Raw genomic sequence first — 19,302 nt, 5'->3', positions numbered from 1 at the left:
TGCAGATAAAATAAATAAATAAATAAAATAAAATAAAATAAAATAATAAATAATTATTTTCCAACTATTTGGGTTGGTGTAATAAAAGATATCAGATTCACCCAAGGAACCTTGTCTGCCTATGTCCTTAGACCAACACGGCTACAACCTACACCCCTGTTGCCATTAGGAAGTTTTTTATGTGAATTTAAACCTGCCTAGTTTTTTTTTTTTTGTGTTATACCTTTTGAAAAGAAGATTGGGGTTATAATTAGACAAAAAAATTAGTGTAATTGTAGCATGTGTTAGCCTACCTATGCTAGTTTCACCTGGCTAACATGGGTAACAAGAGCAGTGAAGATGGAGCAGGCTTTAGTTGTCACGAAACAGAGCATTTACCCAGGGTTCCTGAAGAGTTAGCTGGTTGCTAGGGGGTTCTAAAACCTGTTGCTGTTTCTTCCCTCTTTTTGTTGCCAGTGCTATCTTAGGTTAAGCAAACACAGTTATGCTTGTGTGCTCTACAATTGCACCTTGTTTTGTTATGTAGGTGTATCTTGAGATTAGCACTGGCTTCTTCTCTTGAATGATCCAGTATTCTTTTATTGAGCTTGCTCATCCAAGAGACTGGTAAACAGCGAGGGACAAAGAATTCAACGAACTTTGCCCATGCCCGTCATTGAACCCTGTGCTCTGCTTATGGAGATTTTGTTGCTTCCAAGATTATTTTTCAGATTTTCCCCCTGGCTTGCCAGCAGGCAGATGACTTCAAGCCTTCTGGAAAGAAGGGGATTTTTTTTCTGTGAAATCCTTCTTGTGATCCAGAAAGATATGTATGATGTCCCTATCAACAGGGGAGTTCTCCTTTAGTCTGAACTGCTCCCAAACTCCCTGTTAGGTAAAAGGGAGGAGCCATCTCTCCATATGGGCCCTAATCCCAAATTTGTTAATTTAGCCTAGAGGCTATTGGATATCACAACACTGTGATGTTGTTGGGTATATGGGTTCATACTCAGCATGGACCAGTTAGAGATGTGTTTTTGTTGCATTCTTTTTAATGAAGCATAGTTCATTTACCCAGAAAATGCTACAAAATGGGGCCCAAGATCATCTTCCTCATAGGAGGAAATCAGCTGTGAGGTACCACCGCTATATGCTTCCATATCTTTGTAATATAATATTTTCTGATGAAGTTTGAAGCTGCCAGTTGATTATATTTCATACTGACGGCACTTACAAATTAAACAATTACACTTTCTGACTTGTCTGCTGTTGGTTCAGTTGTCTGTAGCACTGCTTCTAGTGCCATTAACAGCTAACCAGTTTTTAACGAGTTGTAGCTCCTTTCATGTGAACTAGAACTTCCACAGTTCAATGAAGAGAATAAAAAAATGAAGATAAAAAAGCTTCCTTAGCATGCTTCCTTTTAGTCCATTTTGCTGGGATCTACTTTCCCAGAGGTTAGTGATCCTATATACTGGTACATTTAGTATTTCTCACATCTCAAGGGACTTGGGAGCACTCCACAGAAGTTTTTGGAATTTCTGGAATACCTCTTATCCAGTCAAAGATCTTTAAAAAAAGCCCCATTGTGCTTTTAGCAGCCCTCCACTCCATAAGATTGGTTTGTCAGCAAAGAGCTGATTACTCATTTGAGTAAGGTGCAGGAACTTTTATGCTCAGTAGCTTTTTTGTCATTTGTGAATCCTATGGACCTCTGTGGGCTTAAATTACCAAATAACCTATTGCTGTCCAGAGCAAAATTCACCTGTTATGTAGTTGTAATACCCTCTATCAGGCACAGAGGTTTTAAAAATTTTTAATATTTTACAATGCCAACAGCACCTACCATTTTGACAGACTGCTCATGCTTGCTGGCAAATAACTCTAATTTGGGCTACCAGTTTCAAAAGTGGCATAATCTTGAAGTCTCTTTTTCAGAGCAATATGGTGAAATTACATGCTTCAAATGTCAGGTGTATTTCTCCTGTTATGCTTTAACATCCCTTAAAGAGTACATAGAAATTATATATCATGGATTGAAAGGCAGCTGCATGGAGTCATGTCATTTTATATTTACGTTTGAGGTTTTAATAAGCTTTGTAATAGTGTCTGAGGCTATAAATAATTATGATCTTTCTCTCTTTTGCAGCCTTTTCCTCATTGTTCTTGTCATTTCAGACATTATGGCTTTGGTAAGCTAATGTTGGACATTCTGTACAAATAAGATCAAGAAGCAGAGCACTCTTCTAATTCAATCTAGAGATATCTGAATTAGTTTCAGACTTCATAGTTTTTAGAACTAGAGCAGTGAGTTGAATTAAAGCCCTGGCATAATTTACAGATAACTCCCCCAGTCTCTACCCTTTGTATATCCTGTAATGAATGCTTCTAAAGAAGCGTGATTTTTATTACTTCAGCTCTTTTGCTCTGTTTTAATGTATTTCCTATTAAATATTTGGGGAAATTATGAGAGCAAAGGAGAGTGCTAGTTTTATGTGGATGCTTGAGGTAGGTAGTTCATTTTTCAGCAGTTTCTTACCTGTTTTGAAACAGGAGGTCTCAAAATTATAGGTGGGTAGGGGGGGTACTTAGACTGTTGAAAAGGTGTAGGAAGTATTGAATAGTTGCCCTTTGTGTGAATAAGGCTGAAAAATCCACTTCACAAGCTGTAGTTATAAGAAAAAATCCAATTACAAGTTAAAAAAATATACTTAAACAGTGGCTTCAAAAATAGCTGTACATTACCATGTTTTGCCATGGCCTGAAGGGGAACTCACTGGGGCCCTCCTTACATGTGCTGGTAAAGGCGCAATTAGATCTAATGCCCGATCCACACAGTTGAGCCTCCTGCCATGCCACACGTGAATGGTGGGAGGTGTGATTGTGGGATTGTGCGTTAGAACTAATCATGCCATTGCCGGTGTAGGAGGAGCCCGATCCTGCATTCCACCTTTACCTGTAAGCAGCAGACATCCGTGGCTGGGAGCCCCCTCTCCTAACCATGGAGGCTATGCACAGCCAAGACCAAGAGTCCCTGCAGCTAACAGGGCTCTGGGTCCTGGCTGCACTTAGTATGCATGCAGGACTGAGATACTCTACAGCTCGTGGGGCTCTGGGAGCCAGAGCCCTGTCTGTGCGATTCTGGGTCCCAGCTACGTGTGAAGTGTAACCAGGAGCCAGAGCCTTGTCAGGTAAGGGACTCCCAGTCCCGGCTGCGAGTGAAGCTCAGCAGGGCCCAAGATACTGTGTGTGTCTGGGGGTTTCACGCACTCCTGAGTCTTGGGGATCATGGTAGCCACTATCCCCAGGGCTTGGGGGTTAACCTCTGTGGCTGGGAGCCCTGTCAGCTGACAGACTACCAGATGCAAGGGAGACCTTGCTGCATATGTAAATTAAAACTCGATAACAACCAGCTGTAAAGTTAGTACGCATTTTTGAGGTCTAACTTTATAGCTGGTTGGAACTTTTTATTGTGTGATAATCTACTCTGCACGCAACCTGGTGTCGAGGTAATTGCACAATTAAACAACTAATTGTGCAATACCTGTAATGTGTAGAGAGGGCCAGAAAGCGATAGTTGCTGTAATTGTGCTCTCACTTCCCACATACCCTTTTGGAAGATTTGCTTCAAAGTTATAAAACATACCCTTTGTGTTATGCTTCTTCTGCATACAGCATCATGTATTGTGCGATTCTGCCACATAAAGCAAGGGTGTCAAGTTCCCTTAGCTTCCTGCAAGCCGGATCCAGACCATGGGGAGTGTTGTGGGCCAGCTCTGGCTCCACCTCCAGGGGTGGAGCAGACAGTGATGGTTTTAACTGCCGGAGGTCCCTGAAGTACAGGGATTAGCATAGCCATCACTCACCTCTCCCCTGCCAACACACATCCCCCATCAGGGCTTTGTATGCCAGAATATGCAGTCCAGATCTTTTGATGCTCAGACATAAGAGAAATAAAAGGCACAATTCCTTACAGAATGGAAAAGAGGCTTGGTATAAGGGTCCTGAAAATTATCTTTTTGTTTTAACAGATCTCTGAGTATATGAATAATAGTTGTAATAGGTTAAATAAAAAAAAAGATTAAAATATCATTGAACCACACATAGGACTAACAAAATCAATTCAGTTAGATCCACATGACAAAGTTAAAGTAATCTTCTTTATATAGAAGACCAAAATGCATTTAAAATGGTCTTTTAACTTGTATCTTCTTCCGCTTAAACTTCTTGATCTTAAAAGTTTGGCAAATACTTTCTGATATACAAAATAGTGTTAACTACAGAGTCTTGGCATGCAATTTTTTTTTAAAAGTCACTAAAGACAGTAGAGATGAAAGTGAAATAGGTTGTGCTTCTTACTGGTGCTCCTGCAGCCTCATTTTTTTTGTTACTCCACAAACACTCAGAAAAGTAAAGTTCATTTTCCTGCTAATACCCAGAATGCTGCATGAGCCCATATACTTGAGCTGATGGCCAGTTTCCATTAGCAACCCCAAAGTGATGAAAATACTTATTTTACAGAAGGAGTTTGTTGTGAAATATATTTTGCAGTTGAAGACAATGTAGGTGCCACAAATTTTCTAGGTGATCCTTTCAGTGAACCGAGTTCCTCATATACCTCACTCTAAGGACAGTTTCATGGATCAGCATTCTGCTGTTCTCTTTCTTGAAAGTATTATTCTGTTTTTAAAATGTTAGTATCTGTTCATTTTTGAAGTACCTTTTTGAGGGTTTTTAAGGCTTGCTATGTAACTCTGCCCAACCTCTTCAAATTCCCCTTTTCAAGTGGGTGATGGTCCCATTTTTAATAGCTTGTTTCTAATTTCTGAGTTATCCTTTAAAAAACAAATGTAAAGTATGTGTTACCTGAAGCCACTAATTGCAGAAGTTCTTGTTGGGCACTTAAGGCTGCTTTGCATGTGTGAGATGGGGAGGAGTGGTCCAAAAGGTCAGTGCAAGGCATGTCATGTTCTGACTGATCCCAGATTTGTGGTAACATGAATCCCCCACCTCCTTGGATGCCAGGGCATTACCTACCTCTCTTTGCTGCCACTTCCCAGCCTGAGTTCTAGCTGAGTAATTATGAAAACCCTCCTGTGTGACCTGCCTTCATGGGTATGAAAAGGCCAGGTAACTAGGGCTATCTTGGTCCACCCCAAGCCATGTATTTCTTTTTGCCAGTTTGGGAGAAGAATTGGGGCATGTTTTTTTCCTTTGACAGGAAAATAGGGATGTGTTGGAAGAGGCTTGACTTTTTCCCAGGATCTTGTTTCCTATAAGCGTAAAGGTGGAGAGCAGGGACAGTATACTGGGTGGGTGTGGAGCACAGTTTAAGGGACTGCATCTCATAGCAGAACACTGAAGAGAATTATACCCATTCTTAGTGATGTGAAACAGGTTCTCAGACTCTTCTTTCCTTGGCCCCAAATCATGTACACTTTTTTAGTAGCACTATATTGTAGGCTCCATTCTTTCTTCTGTTTCAGTCATATTTCCCATGGTATTTGACAGAGGTCAAACTCGGGGCTGGGACTCACGTTGGCCCGCCCACCTGTCTAAGTAAGGCAGTGTGCCCAGTCTCACCTGCCGAGATTTACTGTTTCTATAACTGGTGAAAATGCAGGAGGCTGCCCATTTTCATACCCCAATGTCAGGGGGCACTATACATGACTCCGACCTCCCCATACCATGTCGCATGCCTTGCAAATGGCATTCCAAAACAAGTACTTAATTTTTTACCCAAACTAGGCCTCACCACATCTGAGGACCTACCGGGGTCTCAACTCCTGTTCAGCTTGCAGCGCAAACTCGGCCTCAGGCATCCATAGACTGACCTTAGCCCCTACGCCCCCACACTGGTACTTCAATTCATGCCCTCATACTAGAGTCTCTAGATTACAAATCCGTTTCAAGTCTGGGCCAAACTCAGTCCTGTGTTTGGCCTCTCGCATTCTGCCCTTGGCTGGGCCACACTCCTACCACCTCCCTCTCACTGGGGCCTCTTGCACTGTGCCCTCTCTCACCGGGCCTCTTTCATGCTGCCTTACCTAGGGCCACTCTCAACCTGCCCTTGCTCCCCTGAGTGACCCCCTTGGGCCATCGGGCTTCACTATTCACATTCTGACCAGTGCACACATGCAGCCTTTCAGGTCTCTTGAGCTCCCCTACTCTGTGTGGCACTGGCCTTGTGCCTTGCACTGGGCTGACTCTGCCCCTAGCCCCTTGCTGGGCCTTTCGGTCCCCCTTTCCAGGGGTCACTGGGGTTTTGTGCCCCGTATGGAACTCGGGCGTCAGCCTGACTTACCTGGCCCCTCCCAGGCCCCTTGCTGGGACCAGCTCTAACTGATCTTCCCCCTTACTGGGGCCAACACTACTGCCCCTACATGGGGCCACTCTCTGCCCCCTCACTGGGGCTGTTCTCTGCCCCCTTCTCACTGGAGCCTCTGGGGTCAGGTATCCAGCGACATGCCTGACCCCTGTGCCTGTCCCTAGACTTGGGTATCCCACCAGCATGTGGGGGCTGGGGTTTTAAGGCACCATGACCTGCCTTTCACCAGGGAGGTAGCTGGCCTGACGTTTCTTGGGGGACTGTCCTGCCACGGACAGCCCCACCAGACCTCCCTTCCCCGGCAGGGTGCACTTTTCTGTTATGCCCAGGACCAAGCAGGCCTGCCTGCCCTTGGTCTAATTCCTGTTGGGCTATATGTTGTTCCTGTGGTCCTCTCTCACTGACCCAACTGTCTGAACCCCACATTGGGTGCCTCCCCTCCAGAGGCTGAGTTTCAACCTCCTTCATTCCAGACCACTGACTCACTGAGCCTTTCTTCCCCTTGACAGTGATTTTGCCCCATTGATGGGACCTTCAGCTTCCTTAGGCTCTGGCACTGCCTCCAGGCCAGTCGGGGTGCCAGATAGTGCAACATGGCTCAGGCCTGTCCCTCACATTGGGCTTAATAGCCCTTTGATCTCCTGGCCTTCTTGCGTTGACCAGTTGGGGTTTGTTGGTCTCCGCCTCGAAGTGGCAGACACCAAAGGTGCCCTGCCACATAATTATTAACTTTGCCCATCACCAATATAGATGGGAAAAATGCTATTCAGTCATATAGATTTAACAATTTGATTTACTAAAAGACAAAATAGAATATCATAATATATTATTATTGAAAATTATATGAATTGAACAGTCCTTACTGCAATATATTTTCTTGCCAAGACTGAATCAGCTGTTCACTTAAGCAAGAGGATTTTTGCTACCAAATGGAGATGTATATATTTAATCTATCAGAGGTAACTGCATGACCCCTTTTATGGTATATTAACATATGCGCTCTCATCTAATTATTCTCAAAATGTACACACAAAATAAGAAAGTGTTGTTATTCCCATTTTAGAGATAGTGAAGCACAGGGATTAAAGTTGCCTGACATCAACCAGGAAATCTGTGACATAATTCTGTTCTTTAGGTCACTCTGGCATTGTACCCAATCTGAGAACCATTATTCTAATGGAGTGGTTTTGGCTTCTCTTAAACAGTGCTGTCTATTAAAAGTCTTCTTTGCCCTTCACAAAAAAAACATGATAGAAATATTTAATTTGTACTCGATACTAAATTTATTCTAGGAGTCAGAATTAGATTTTTGCTGTTTAATCTGGATTAGCATTCCTTTAAAGAGCTTGCCCTTGTTTTATTGAATAATTAGAAACTTGGAGAAAATCTGAATATGTTTCTAATGTCTTACAAGTTGTGCAATGTTCATGTACTAATCAAAGTTGTTTTCTTATTTCCTAGCACTTCTTCTTTTTGGTTAAAGATTATGGAAGTTGGCTGGATATAGGAACAAGGTACAGTATGTTTGCTTTCAATACTCCCTTTACAGGGCATAATTGAAGGTTAGTAGGTCCATAGGTTATTTATTTGTTTAGATTCCTGTAATAACAACCCAACATACGTGGCCTGCAAGGAAACATTTCAGAGAGAATACAAGTTTCAGATTTAAGCTTCCGAAGTGGTTATATAAATATTAAATAAGTGGTAAGAAATAATTTGCTAGCGTGTTTAATGGACAATATGTTGTGTTACAAGCCTGGCCAGTTGTCCCTTGAAGACCTCGTTCAAAGAGAAGTTGAATAGTAACCTAATGTTAATATTCATCACTGTGTATATTTGCCCTTTCCAAATTCACTCCATTGCTGTCCATTTTCAGGACTCATTTGAAGCTTTGTTCTTGGCTACATTACTACAGTTCCTGGTGGGAGATAACTGCAGTATGTTAGATAAAGGAAAGTGTATTTTAACACCACAACTTAGTTGTTTTCATTTATGGGTGATGAGTGGTTCCTTCTCTCTGTTTCCTTAAATTCATGCACAGATTTGGAAACTATTTTGTAGGGAAATGTGAGAGACTTCAAGGATCCGCTGTGTAACATGGAGCCTATGTCTCCTGTTACTTTAAGGGCAAAGCTGCGGCTGATAGAGCCCAGGCAGTTAAACGGGGGCTAGCTGCAAGAGGGAAGGCAGGAAGGAAGCACTACTGTTTATACAGTTAGCTGCTCATTAAGGCAAAGGGAGATATTTGCAGCTAGTCAAGGGAACATCTTACCAGAAGGGGGCAAAGTTTAGGGGGAATATCAACCCTAAGTCTGAGCCAGGGAAGGCAGTCTGGTCCTGCAGGGGAAAGAGTTCCTGAGCAGAAAGGGTGCAGAAGAGTTCCTGGCTGATATCTGAGCTATCCTAGGAAAATACAAGTGGGATACTGCTGGCTTGCAGGGGAATGGGACTCAGGGTAGTGTGTGGAATTCATGGTACAGCCAGGAAACAGATGTTTTGTGTTTAGACATAGTATGGAGTTTGGGCTATAGCCAGAGGGCTTATTTCTTTATTATAGTTTATAGTGGCAGACTGGGTTGGAACTATCGGGGCAGAGAAAGTCCTAGTAGTGCCCAAGCAGGGCAGAGACAGGGCCATGGGGCCCAGTGCCAAAATAGGCAAGACAGAGGTTGGAGTCCAGAAGCCAGGTCCTGGGCTAGAAGGCCCAATGAGAGGAAAGGGGCATTGGCTGTGAAGTCCAAAACCCTAACAAGGAAGAGTGATTGAATGGCAACATCTCCAAGGAATGGGCGTGATGGCTACAGGGGAGGTTGGAGACCATGAATAACCCATAAGGCAACAGGTGCCAGGAGACATGGTTGGGTCAGGAGGGCCCATCTAGTGCAAGTCTAGGACTTGGACCAGCGGGATCTGAGAGAGAGTCACTAGCAGTCAGACGGATTAAGGTTTGCTCTAGGACCCTTGAGCAGACTCCCCTTTTCACATTCTAATAAATTCAACAAAGGTGTGGCAGGAAAGGGAAGAGGGAGGAGACCCTAGAGGCAGAGTAGAGCAACAGCTGCTTGGCTACCAGAAGAAGGTGTCACAGCTGCCCCTGGGACCCCAGTACTTGCTACACTCTGTTTGTCAACAAGAAGCTTTCTAACAGGAATTCTAGGATTCAGTGAGCAAAAATACAGTATGACTTAAATCTCAAAATAAATGTTTCACAGCGTACTTCCTACAATTGTTACATATCCCATTATCCAGAGAGGGCTGAAATGTCTCCTGTATCAAGGTGTGCTTAGGGCAGAATGTATCAGGGGGTCAGCAAGTGAGTTGATTATATGTAACTTTAATCATGCTTCTTTGTATGCACATCCTGTGCACTGAGCAAGGCAAAAATAGTTTGTGGATTATGTAATGGAAATCTGTATTGAGGCAGCAGGCAGGAGGAGGCAGAATGCACAAGCAGGCTTACATTTTGCTTTAAATAAATGTTGAGTTCTTGTCTTTGCAACTTAGGGCTCAGCTACATAGGTTTGGTTATACAATTGAAGTACAGTCAGTCAAATTGTAAGGGTGTATGCACTTAAAGCTTTCTTGTGGCAGTACTACCCCTTCTTACTGCTGGAAGAGCAGCACCAGCTCTGTGACCAAAAGAAGGCTTGTATTTCTGCCCAGCAGCCAGCAGAGAGTGCTTGTAAATACACACCCCTGCTGACTGCTGCCAGTTCAATGGCTGTGCTTTCCTTGCTCCCTGCCGGTATACTGGATGAAGTGGAGCCCCATGGGTATGCACATACTCTGATAGCTTCTCTGTGGCAGGTGCTGTCTGCCACCAGAACTGACAGCAGAAACGGTCCTGTGTAGAGAAATCCATAAATAATGTCCTGTAATCCCAGGGTGTGTGGAACTCCCTAGATCTTTGAGGAAAAAGGTAAATTCTTATAAACGGAAGCATTCCTTCTATTATGTCATAAGCAGTGCTTTAAACTGAAAGTGAACTCCTGGCACTAGGGACCAGCAGCTTTACAAGGCTATTTATGCCAGGGGAGGAATATATTGCTGATCTTATTGTTGAGGGTTCCTGGGTACAGGGCAGGAATTTGGCCTGGCTCTTTCCCATCCCCTCACCTCAGCTGCTTTGGTAATTCCCAAGCATTCCCTTGCAGGGTTTTGCTGCTGTTTGAGCAGAAGCCTGAGGATAGCCTTAGAATATCCATATTTACTTATGGTTTTGGGGCTGCCAGAATTTCCCCGTGTAATTCAAGAGAAAGAAATGGTCTTTTCATCCACTTATCTTGACAAAACCTGAATAGTGTTTCATGGGACAAAAAAAAGCCACTTTCTTAGCTCAAGGCATTGGCCGCTGCTACATTTCAAAGGCTGTCTGCAAGCAGTAAGTTAGAGCTTCTGGGGAAAAAGGCTATATGAATCTTTCCTGAGGAGAAATGTTTGGCACCTTAGGAAGCATTAGGCAGTTCCTCCAGCTCTTTGTGACACTAAAGTGAGTGTCTGACTTGGAGAAAGGTATATGGACAAGCTCTGCTTATTTGTATGCAGAAGCACTTAGATTATTCCTTTAGACCAGGGGTGTCAAACATAGCTTACAGGCTGGATCCAGCCTACAAAGCTGTGCTATACAGCACGCCAGGCTACTGTTGGGCAGCTGGAGCTGGAAGCCATGGCCAAGGGAAGTGACATGCCACAGACTGTCTTGGGGGGTTCCTTGAGCTGCAGTAGACATAGCGACTAGTGGCAGGGGTTGATACAAGGGCTGATACAGGCCAGTTGGCCTGTTGCCACTGCTGATGCTGCAGCAAGTGACCATTTGCCCACACAGGCTTGCCACAGTGCTTGTCCCACCTCCTCTGCTGCTGCCCCTTGTCAAAGTCACCACTACTATCACTGCTGCTACTGTGTGCTCCAGGCCAGGCAGACCTAGAGCTGGAGCCACTGCCACATGTACTGTGTCAGAGATACTGCAAGGAGCCCCATGGTCCAGATCCAGCCTGGAGTACAAAGTCAGGTTGATGCCCGTGATTTAGACTCTTCATTGTTAGGTTCCAAATATTCAGTAACTTACCAACCCGAGCATATGGGTTTTTTGCCTGTTTCTCAGTGGTTATGGCTTGCTACATATATTGAGCTTAGCTCTTTATAAAAAGGCTTTGAAGCCAGGTATTTTCCTTCCATTTCAGGATTTTAAGAACTGAGTGAAAATGTCCTATTTAGTGAGTAACAGGCCATCTCATTACCAGTGTGCCCTACCTTTCCTTCAAATATGCCATCTGGGCTGGTTTTAAATTACTCAAATGTTTACAAACATATCATACTTCTGAGTCTAAATTTTCCATTTCCAAAATTCATCCTATAATTCCTCTCCATCTCATACTGTTATGCTCTTTTTTTACTGTTTCCACCTTGCAACAGAATTACAGTATTCCACACTTGTTCCGTGTGGTGTTTGCCTTTCAAAGAGCCACATCCCACTGTATAGATAGATACCAGGGGTATCAAACATATAGCCTATAGGCCATATCTGGCCCATAGAGCTGCTCTGTCCAGCCCACTGGGCTACCAGTAGGCAATTGGAATTTGGTGGGGTATAGCCGGGGGGGGGTGACCTGCCATAGGGAACAGGGGCCTTTGGGCTCCAGCAGACGTGGTGATTGGTGGCAGGGGGGCAAGCAAGAGCTGATACCGGTCACTTGCTCTGTTGCTTCTCCCACGGCAAGTGAATGCTTGCCCTACCTCTTCTGTTGCTGGCCACCATCTGCACTGGGCTGGAGTCCCATTGTGACCTGGGCAGGATCTGGCCTACAAGGAGCCCCGTAGACCAGATCTAGCCCAGGGCATGAGCTGAGTTTTTGACACCCCTGCTGCATACAGTTTGTTGGCCTAAATTGCGGCGTGTCTCTTCCAAAATTAGTATCCCAGATATTGTGTCCCCATTTTGTACATATGCATTCATTTGATTTATCCCTGACTGCAAATAGCTTTGTCATCCAGATTTCAAAACTTCTGATGCCTGTCTTCTACCTGTTATGTGCATCTTTGCAATTAAATATCATTTGTAAATTTAATGGGACTGGGTTGCCCTCTTCTTCCAGATCATTTATGAAGATGTCTAGATGACACCAGATGTAAAATTGATCCTTGCAGTACCACAGTCAGTAATTTGCTAGCGTAACATTGATTTCCCTACTCAGTAAACTATCAAGTAATTAATTTGTTTATAGTCTTTGAGAAATGTTTTCAGCCTCTTATCTAAAGCTGGCATCCAAGTCTGTCTGAATTTGTTTTGCAAGGAGAATTAGTTCTTGAAATAAGAAGGAGATAAAATCTTGAAACTTTCTTAACAGAATTCTTAATAATACCTTCTTATGACAGGTTCCAGGATCTATATAACAAGGCATAAGTATCCCTTACCCTTCATGTATCTTGAGGCAATCATAGATTATATAATGGGCATTGGAACCTTCACTGTTTTCTTAAATAATTGTGTCTCTGGGAAAATGCAGCCTGTTCATATCCTTCATATAACCATCCATAAACTGTGTACATGTGAACTTCATTCTGACAGATTCGTACATTCTGAATAACAGCCTTGCAGAAAGAATGCCAAGCTTCTCAACTTATTTTTATTTAGAGTGAGAGTGTGTCTTAAGGATTAGAAGACATTGACCTACAGTATGTCTAAAGACAGGAATAGAAGAATAAACTACTGTATCCTTTTTTTTTATAGGCTGGATACTATACAGTTTTATACAAATGCACTTTACAGCTACTCCCAGTTTTTAGATCAGTAAAACTGACCTGCAGAAGATACAGGAATAGATAAAATCTAATCTGTTTTACAGCAATTTCCAAGTTCAGAGGGTACAGATAATGCACACGAAGTTGTGTCTAGGTTTCCATGTCCACAACTGAATATGTGGAAGACCTGTGATAGGAGTGCCCTACTGCAATGCATCTGTTATAGGACAGGTCAAAGTCCACAGTACATTTACTGGTGTCTTGTGTGGTAAACTAGCTGTAATCATGGAAATTCAGAAAATCTAGACCTGACTCTTACAATGGAGACCTTTTAAACTGGAGGTGAAGCATTTTCACCAGTAAGTTTTTGATAAAGGAACCAGGCTTTATGCTTCTCTAGTGAACTTTTGCTAGATGCACAGGCCTTGCAAAGATGCAAAGGTAAGTAAGACACTGAAATTTCTATAGGTTTAGAACTAGAAATTCAGGCCTTAAGCAAGAACTAGGGAAACACTCTCATGTGTTGAAAACACTGTTGTGTAGGAGCTTTAAATAGAATCAAGTCCTCTTTCTCCCTGTTCTCTCCTTCCTCTTCCCTTTCTTTTCTCTTAAATTCTAGTTTATTACCTCTGTTTGAAGTAACTGGTCCCATCCTTTTATCTCTTCTACCACCCTCGCACTCTTAACTGTTTTCTCTGATTTCCATCAAGATATATTGCCTTACCTTATCTCATCCATGGCCCCAGTCATCCATCCTTTGGATATCTCTTTCCTACCATCACTCATGTCCACCCTTGCCTTCCTATCTTTTATAGGTAGGGTGACAATATGTTCCGGTTTAGCCGGAGTAGTCCTAGATTTCAGAGGCTGGTTCCAGCCTGCTGTTGAGAATTATAATAGGTGTCCTTGAAATACAGAGGTTTTGGGGTGCAGTCTAGCTGGGAGTTGGAGTGGTGTGGAGCACCAGCATGCCACTTAACCTCTGCTGACTTGTGAGAGCAGGGGCGCGGGTGGAAAGCAGTGTCCTGGACGTCTTAGATTTCCTTATGGTCAGCCTATTTATAACCATCACTCCATTGTGGTCCTGTTCTGTTTCTTTACAACCATTTATCCTTCTTTTGCTGCACCTGCCTCTCTCCTCTGGAGCTTGAGATATTACTGGAGCTCAGATGGGATCATCAAATAACTATTACCAAATGGATTGTAAGCATAGATCCAGTCCAGGTTTTAGCACACTAGCATGAAGACATTGAGGCTTTCCCCACTGCCGAAGCTCAATACTGTCTTTCACTCTGGGAGTTTTTTTCCTTTTTGTTTCTTGTAAATTACAACATTACCCCAGCACAAAAACTAATTTTCCAAGCTAAGCTGCCTGCAGGCACTGTAGGACTGGTTGATGATATCTTCCAATATGTTGGCAGTATGCCACTATGTGATAACAAATGGACTAGAATTGCTTTTAATTGTGCTAGAGCGTTGCACTCTTTGTGGCCTGACTTAATCTCCTCTCTCTCCCAGGCTCTGGTATTTCATATGGGAAGCACAGCCATTCAATCTTACGCAACAAGCAAGGGAGCACTTTTTACTTTCCTCTTCATTTCTTCATGAATGTTCGAAGGAACCAATCTCCAGTACTTTTTGAAAGGACTGGTGCTGTGGAAAAAAGAAAGCAGCTCTGAAGAAAAGAAAGCCCTGTAAATGTAGCTTAGAAATTATCTGTGGCATTTACTGGTAGCTTGGGTAATTCAAAGAGTCCATCAGCAGCTGAGGAAATAGCAAAACAGACTCTTGTGATGGAAAGAAAGACAGTGAAAAGGGGCTGGTAATCAGTTCTTTATTACAGTTGTTCCATTGGTGAAAACTCCTGATCCTCCTTTCACTATCTATGCTGACTCTTTGCGTTCAGTCAAGAGATATTTGGGACAGGAGAAGGATAATCATACCTGGAGGTGAGGGTGGAGGTACTCTGCATCTGTGAATCATCAGGAAGCTCAGGAAGATGAGTTTTTCTGCCCCATTAAGCCATAATCTCTCCCTTTCCTCATATTGAAGTCATTTATACCATTGCAGTAAGGCCTAGGAAGATGCATCAGAGTGAGCCGAATCCAAGAGCATTTGCTGCCAATTTTGAGGCTGGTGGGTGTCCTTATATCATTCCTTTCTCTTCCCTTGCCGCTGATCTCCAGGCTTATGGGGTTGTTTTTGTTGAGATTCTTTCCTTTTCTCGTGCCTGACAGCTCCATTTCAGAGGCTGGGAGTGACTGGATAGCCTGAAGTGCTCTTGATGTTTTCTGCTCTGCTGCCCAATGGTCACTGTGGGAGAAATAATGCTCAGTTCCTCCCCAACATCATCTCTTAGCACACTGGTGTGGCAACACACCTGATTCAGTCTTCGGGGAGGAAGGAAAAGTCAAGTGACCGTGCAAGTGAAGTATTGTGAGCACCAAGCATTCCAAAATCAGGATTCAGGTCCAAGCAATAGAAACCTGACTGACAGATTTTAGGGTTTTTTTAAATGGAAAAAAAAAATTAGGTGCTTTTTTATTTGCCTCCTGCTTTTTCTGTTTCACATTTCCAGGCTTTTCTTGTTTTCTGAAGCTTGTGGAGGCTAGTGCCATTCAAGCTGAAACTGCAACCCTAGGAGCTGGGGACTCTGGTACATGAGATGCAGAGACTGACTGGAGTATGGTAATTACCACGCTCCAGCAGACTCGATTAATCGAGTCTGCTCCAACAAGCTGTAATTACAGCACGTTGGAGCAGCTTCTTGGCTTGTGTATAGGCACCCATGGGTTCTATACAGCTGTCCCTTAGGGAGGACTATTCCCAGAGGATTTCCATACCTTCCCACAGCTCTGGAGCTTCAAAGAATCCCTCAGTCTGGCAGGCACTGTACCATGAAGGAAGGCTGGGTTAGAATTTGGGTTTTAGCTTGCAGTCTTGTGGGAGAATTGGGGATGTGGGGGCATGGAGGGGATACAGATTTGCCCTTTTTCTTGCAATGTTGAAACTTAAACTAGGACATAACACAGCCAGCTGGGCTTCAAGGACCAGGTGCCACTTCTGAGGTGGAACCACGTTATCTGTGTGCTAACTCTCTTGGTGAACTTCAGAGTCCAAAGTGTGGTGACCAGGTTAAGCATGGCCTATGCCTGACACAGCAGATCTTGCACGATCTGTTTCTAAACTTGGCACATTCTCCATGGAAGCATAGCTGGAGCATAAAAATAGCCACGTACTGCTCTATTTAGCTAAAGCTGGAAAAAAATATTTTTTTTACTGAGAAACAACATAGGAAGAATGGGTTCTCTTACATAATTTAAGCCTGCAGTGAATTACCATTTAATTCACTTTAGCAAGCACTCATTTTAATTACAGTCTGTGTGCAGTTGGTAGCTTTGTGCGGATGCAATCTGTAGTTTTATGAGGTTTATAAGGTACAGTGCTCAGTTGGACTGTGATCAGTGAAGTCCTAGGCTATACCCATATGTGGATTATTTGTGTCTTTGTACTTTTCAGACTTTACATTGCTCAAGGTATCATATTTATATTAAATTATAACCTACTTGTAGAAGTGATTTTAATTGCATTCTTTTTAGTGATAACCATAATCTAGTTAGGTGAAAATCTAGTCTTGCAGGTACTTAACCTCAGATGGACTTTCCTGATTGTTAGGAAACCTCTGAAGGTATAAAACTTAAATAGTCTAAAACTGAGACCTAAAACTCAAAGGTCTAAAATTGCGAGCTAAAACCAGAATAGTTTTATTCCTCCATACTGGTCAGTGGCCAAGGTTTTATAAGTTGAGATCTAGTGTTTCTACATTTCACAGAACTAAATTATGCCAGGCTGGTGCCAAAACTCAAGAGTTTGTCACAACCTTGGGGGTCTTACAGATTGATTGCATCAAAATGATGAGCTTTGCTGCTCTTTCACTGCTAAAATGTCAAATAAAATGAGCCCTTGGGCAGAAATTCCAGATCATTAAACCTTCAAGTGCTCCTCCGAATCTCTTTTTTGTAAATAAGCACAGACTGCATTGGGTCTGAAGTTATCCTGCCCTTTCTAAAGAACCATCTGTGTTGAGAGAGGAGATGGAGAAAGAGATGTGCTAGGAGGTACGGATACAAAACACTAATGTTTTTAGGAATCCTCTTAGAAAAGTCAGTTATGGTGCTGATGCTTCTTGATGCCAAGGTAAACACATCAAGCTAGTTTGAAATATTCAATGAATTCAGAAACTTAACCCATTTCTCAATGGCTGGTGGTTTGTATCAGGCATAATTATACTAAAGCCTTGCCTGTCACTATAACTTGTAATGGCCCTTTTTCAGATTATCTCAATTAGCAGAGTTTTTCTACTCTGTAGCAAGCTGGCCCTAAACTAAAAACAAGACCAGATCAATAATTACGTGTTTAAAATCATTAAGGAAACTACTTAACTGGATTTTTCCACTGCTTCTCTTTTTCAAGTATTTTCTTTTCTGACCTGTAACTTCCTCTGTTGCAGCATTAGCCACTTTGTCCTTGTGATGTCTTTCACCATCTTTATGATGCTGCTGAACGGATTGGCTCAACTGCTAACAACAAAGAGAATTGAACTTTGGGGGTTGACTAAATACCACGCCACGTAACAGAGCTAGAAATGTCGCTGCTGCTGTTTTTGAGTCTTAAGCCAGTCATCAGCTGTGGAACATAAGTTTGGGTAAAGTGAAGTGCCAAAGACCCATCAAAGGGACCTCCTGCTATCGATAACAGGAATCAAATAAATATCTGTACTCCTGTGTCTGAAATTGGCATGTAGGTAAATAAGTCCGTTTTGTACTACTTACATGTACATATATTTTTGCAAATAAAAACTTAAATGAAGTCCTGTTGAAGAGAATGATACTTGCTTCTTTTTGGTCACTGACTTGTTTTATTTAGTATACCTGCAAAATCATGCCTCGTCTCTGGCAGTGGCACAAGAGCCTTACAGACCAAGGAACAAGGAGGTAAATCTGAGCAGATGGCTGACTGTTGATATGCAGTGTGGAAAATAAGCATCAGGTCACTTAGGAGGTCAGCTTTCCTTTTGCAAGTCCATGTAGATGCTCCTTATTTGCATAGGTGAAGACAACACACCGGGACTGGTGGTCCTTGATTTGGTTCAGGTACTCGGTATGCAGTGTCCACTTTCCAATGCAAATATTTTCTCCCCTGGGCCTGCTTGTAGTGTGCTGTTGCTGAATTTGCCATGTTTTGCAATAGCTTTGTATGGCAGCAACACAAAATACTTACTGCCCTATGCTACCCTGAGAAAGCTGAAAACAGTGGTCAAGACAAGCTTTGTGCAGTCCTGGGTGGATGTATAGTGCCCATTCACTTTTAAAACCTATTAGGGATTGCTTGCTGGGCTTGTCCAGTGGAGTGCCACATGCAGATCAAGTGGGGCTGGCACATGCTGCACACAGCCTGCAGGGCTGGACTGACTATGCATGGTCCTGATCCAGACTGGCTCAGGGCTGGTGTGGGACACGTACTTCAACACGTTCCCCAGAATGACCCCTCTTGCTGTGGGCAGTGCCCACATGCCAGACTAGCTCTGCATACCACATGCAGCGTGTGGGGTTGTGGGGTTGGGGTTGGCCCTGGATTTGGCCCATGAGCTGTATGTTTGACTCCCCTCTGTTATGTGACACTGTAGCCCCTTCTAGCAACTAGAGCCAGATCTTATGCCAGCAACCCCAGGTTCATCAAGTAACCAGATATGCACACCCACAGCACATACAGTTCAGCATTTCACCACCCACTGTGCTTAGTGTTTGTGTGAACTATGCAAGGCTTGTTGCTGCCAGGGAGCACTACAGAAAGCAAGGTGTTTTGCGGTTGCTTTCACTTTCCTCTCTGAATCCATCTGCAACCTGGTTTGGGAGCGGGCCTGCCAACCATATATCCTTTGGAAAGGGTACTGCTGAATATCCCCATGTGTTCTAAACACACATTTTCTTCATTATTCACAAACCACATCCTTGACACAATTGCACCGCAGAATATCAGCTTGCCACCAGTCCAAGCTGCAGCCAGCACTTGCAGAACCTGTAGCAGATCAATGCAGCACAGTGACAGCCAAAGCTTGAGCATGTATCATGTGGGTAACTTCAACACTCCATTCCCAGCCATCTGGCACTGAAGTGTGGCCATGCAGCTGTCTAATACTGGAAACTAGTCCTTTCTGCTGAAAGCCTGGCTGGGAGAAACCAGTCACATGCATT

The 19,302-nt window shown here is 43.3% G+C and overlaps 1 protein-coding gene across 6 annotated transcripts in view; it reads left to right on the top strand.

The window, feature by feature from the left end:
• PIGN (phosphatidylinositol glycan anchor biosynthesis class N) overlaps positions 1-17,917 on the top strand; it is a 170,573-nt gene extending 152,656 nt beyond the window's left edge. For 5 of the 6 annotated variants that reach the window (XM_059724379.1, XM_006258414.4, XM_059724376.1 and 2 more), the window contains 3 exons: positions 2,129-2,171; positions 7,769-7,821; positions 17,559-17,917. In XM_059724379.1, the coding sequence (XP_059580362.1) occupies positions 2,129-2,171; positions 7,769-7,821; positions 17,559-17,682 (220 nt within the window). In that variant the 3' untranslated portion in view covers positions 17,683-17,917. Of the gene's footprint in view, positions 1-2,128; positions 2,172-7,768; positions 7,822-17,558 lie in introns of those variants that run through there. The other variant, XR_009460852.1, reaches the window with a different exon arrangement.
• Positions 17,918-19,302: the final 1,385 nt, after the last annotated feature.

The sequence above is a fragment of the Alligator mississippiensis genome, chromosome 3 (genome assembly GCF_030867095.1).
Source record: "Alligator mississippiensis isolate rAllMis1 chromosome 3, rAllMis1, whole genome shotgun sequence".
NCBI classification, from domain to species: Eukaryota; Metazoa; Chordata; order Crocodylia; family Alligatoridae; genus Alligator; species Alligator mississippiensis.
The sequence above is the reverse complement of the archived record's forward strand: the minus strand, read 5'-3'. Positions and strand labels throughout refer to the sequence as shown.